Source organism: Epinephelus moara, chromosome 18 (assembly GCF_006386435.1).
Source record: "Epinephelus moara isolate mb chromosome 18, YSFRI_EMoa_1.0, whole genome shotgun sequence".
Lineage (NCBI taxonomy): Eukaryota > Metazoa > Chordata > Actinopteri > Perciformes > Serranidae > Epinephelus > Epinephelus moara.
The window spans coordinates 40381607-40384159 of NC_065523.1; the positions used below are offsets into that span (position 1 = coordinate 40381607).

The following is a 2553-nucleotide window of genomic DNA, read 5'->3' on the forward strand; positions in this document are numbered from 1 at the left end:
CAGACCGGTGGAAAATGTCACCATCAGCATATTATTTTACATCAATAAAATCTATTTTATCATTATTTTGAGTCACATTGTTTAAAGAATTTAGTCGTCTGTGTTCAAGCAGGATAATAGGTCTCCATTCATTGCACGTCGGGCTTTCTATTTCCTTGTTGGAGATGGTGTTGTGTTCAAGGTCCCCCCCAAAAAACGGGAGGAAAAAAAGGCCAAATATTCGATTTTTTTTTCACAATCGAATCCCGTGCTGTTGAACTTGGGTCAGCCCTAGTATTTATTTTTATTTATTGTTTTTATTGCTATTATTATTGTAATTTACTATTATTATTATTATTATTTTTTTACTTGTTTACTTGTTACTAACTTATTTCTGGCTGTTCTTTTAAGTTATAATTAAAGTTGAGTTTTGGTGGAGTTTTGAAATCAATGAATAATCGTGTTTATTAATCGTGATTTCAATATCAATCAAAATAATCGTGATTATTATTTTTGCCATAATCGTCCAGCCCTAATTGATTGTATGACATTGTGTTGTGTCATCATGTGTTCATCATCACCAATTCATGACTCCTGTTGTGGTGCTGTTTCTGCAGGAAGGCAGTGAAGGCTACTCTAGTGCTGCTGCCTCTGTTAGGAATCACCTACATGCTGTTCTTTGTGAATCCTGGAGGAGAAGATGAGGTCGCTCAGATCGTCTTCATCTACTTCAACTCCATCCTGGAGTCCTTCCAGGTCCACCTCATCTCTGTAGTAACCCTGACACCCCCATTGCCCCCCGACACACACACACACACACACACACACACACACACACACACACACCACCATCAGACCACATGATATCAGACACATCACAGTCTGACCCGTCATCACAGAGTGTTCGCTCATATCAGGAACAACAACTGATCATTGTGTCACATGTTCTGTGTCACAGTAGACGACATCCAGCGCCGCGTCCTGACGGACAAGCATGTTATAGTTATTTTGTCTTTGTCCATCACTACGTCTCACAGGTGTTGTTAGAGCCACAGCTAGGTGGAGCTGCAGGTGGAGCTGTAGGTGGAGCTGCAGGTGGAGCTGTGGGTGGAGCTGTGGGTGGAGCTGCGGGTGGAGCTGTAGGTGGAGCTGCAGGTGGAGTTGCAGGTGGAGCTGCGGGTGGAGCTGTAGGTGGAGCTGCAGGTGGAGCTGTGGGTGGAGCAGCAGGTGGAGATGCAGGTGGAGCTGTGGGTGGAGCAGCAGGTGGAGTTGCAGGTGGAGCTGCAGGTGGAGCTGTAGGTGGAGTTGCAGGTGGAGCTGCAGGTGGAGCTGTAGGTGGAGATGTAGGTGGAGCAGCAGGTGGAGTTGCAGGTGGAGCTGCAGGTGGAGCTGTAGGTGGAGTTGCAGGTGGAGCTGCAGGTGGAGATGCAGGTGGAGCTGTGGGTGGAGCAGCAGGTGGAGTTGCAGGTGGAGCTGCAGGTGGAGCTGTAGGTGGAGTTGCAGGTGGAGCTGCAGGTGGAGCTGTAGGTGGAGCTGTAGGTGGAGCAGCAGGTGGAGTTGCAGGTGGAGCTGCAGGTGGAGCTGTAGGTGGAGCTGTAGGTGGAGCTGTGATTGGTTGCTGCTGGTGTTTGTTCTTTCTTCCTGTTCCTGGACGTCTGGTCCTCCTTCCTGATGACCAGGACTGAATGTGGGCTTTGGCAGGTGGAGGAACTCTGACAGCGGGTGTAGTGGAGCAGTGATGAGTATTGTTCTGTGGTGGACTTGTTTTCCCAGCGTATGGGATGTGATGTCAGCGGAGAGGCTCTGGGCTGCAGGCGACATGATATTAGCAGATATATTTGGACTGTCATCATGGCCGCCGTCCAAGAGGATAAAAGAGGGAGTGACACGGAGGAACATGGTCGTCTTAAATTCTGATCGATGGCTGCTATCTTCGACAGAACAGTGATAAGAGACACCAGTCTGTCCTCCACCAGGACAGTAATAGAGACACCAGTCTGTCCTCCAACAGGACAAATGTCTCTGTTACTGTAAACTTTATGAACAGTTTAAACTCTGCAGTGTCCTCTGAAGGATTCTCAGACACGTTTCACTGCATCGTCTTCATGTCCTCCTGAGACTGCGGCTCGTCTTTGGTCTGCAGATTTAATGTCTCGCAGATATCTGGGACACTGAGACTTGAAGACTGTAAGAGACTAAACATTGTCTCTGAACAGGAAGTAGTTTGGACAAATATGATGTCCTCAAATGGGGACAATGGGTTCATTTTTATAGCCATAAGTTTGTAATAAGGTATAAAACTGTTTATGTCAATGTCTGACAGAGTCCCAGCGTCCTCACACGAGACAATCATAAAGTCCCAGTGTCCTCACAGGAGACAATAATAAAGTCCCAGTGTCCTCACAGGAGACAATCATAAAGTCCCAGTGTCCTCACAGGAGACAATAATAAAGTCCCAGCGTCCTCACAGGAGACGATCATAAAGTCCCAGCGTCCTCACAGGAGACAATAATAAAGTCCCAGAGTCCTCACACGAGACGATAATAAAGTCCCAGTGTCCTCACACGAGACAAT

The 2553-nt window shown here is 47.2% G+C and overlaps 1 protein-coding gene across 3 annotated transcripts in view; it reads left to right on the top strand.

Moving 5' to 3' along the window:
- crhr1 (corticotropin releasing hormone receptor 1) overlaps positions 1–2553 on the top strand; it is a 60374-nt gene that overhangs the window by 53395 nt on the left and 4426 nt on the right. For 2 of the 3 annotated variants that reach the window (XM_050069799.1, XM_050069800.1), the window contains exon 12: positions 597–735. In XM_050069799.1, coding sequence (XP_049925756.1) covers positions 597–735 — 139 coding nt within the window. The remainder of the gene's footprint in view (positions 1–596; positions 736–2553) is intronic. The other variant, XM_050069801.1, reaches the window with a different exon arrangement.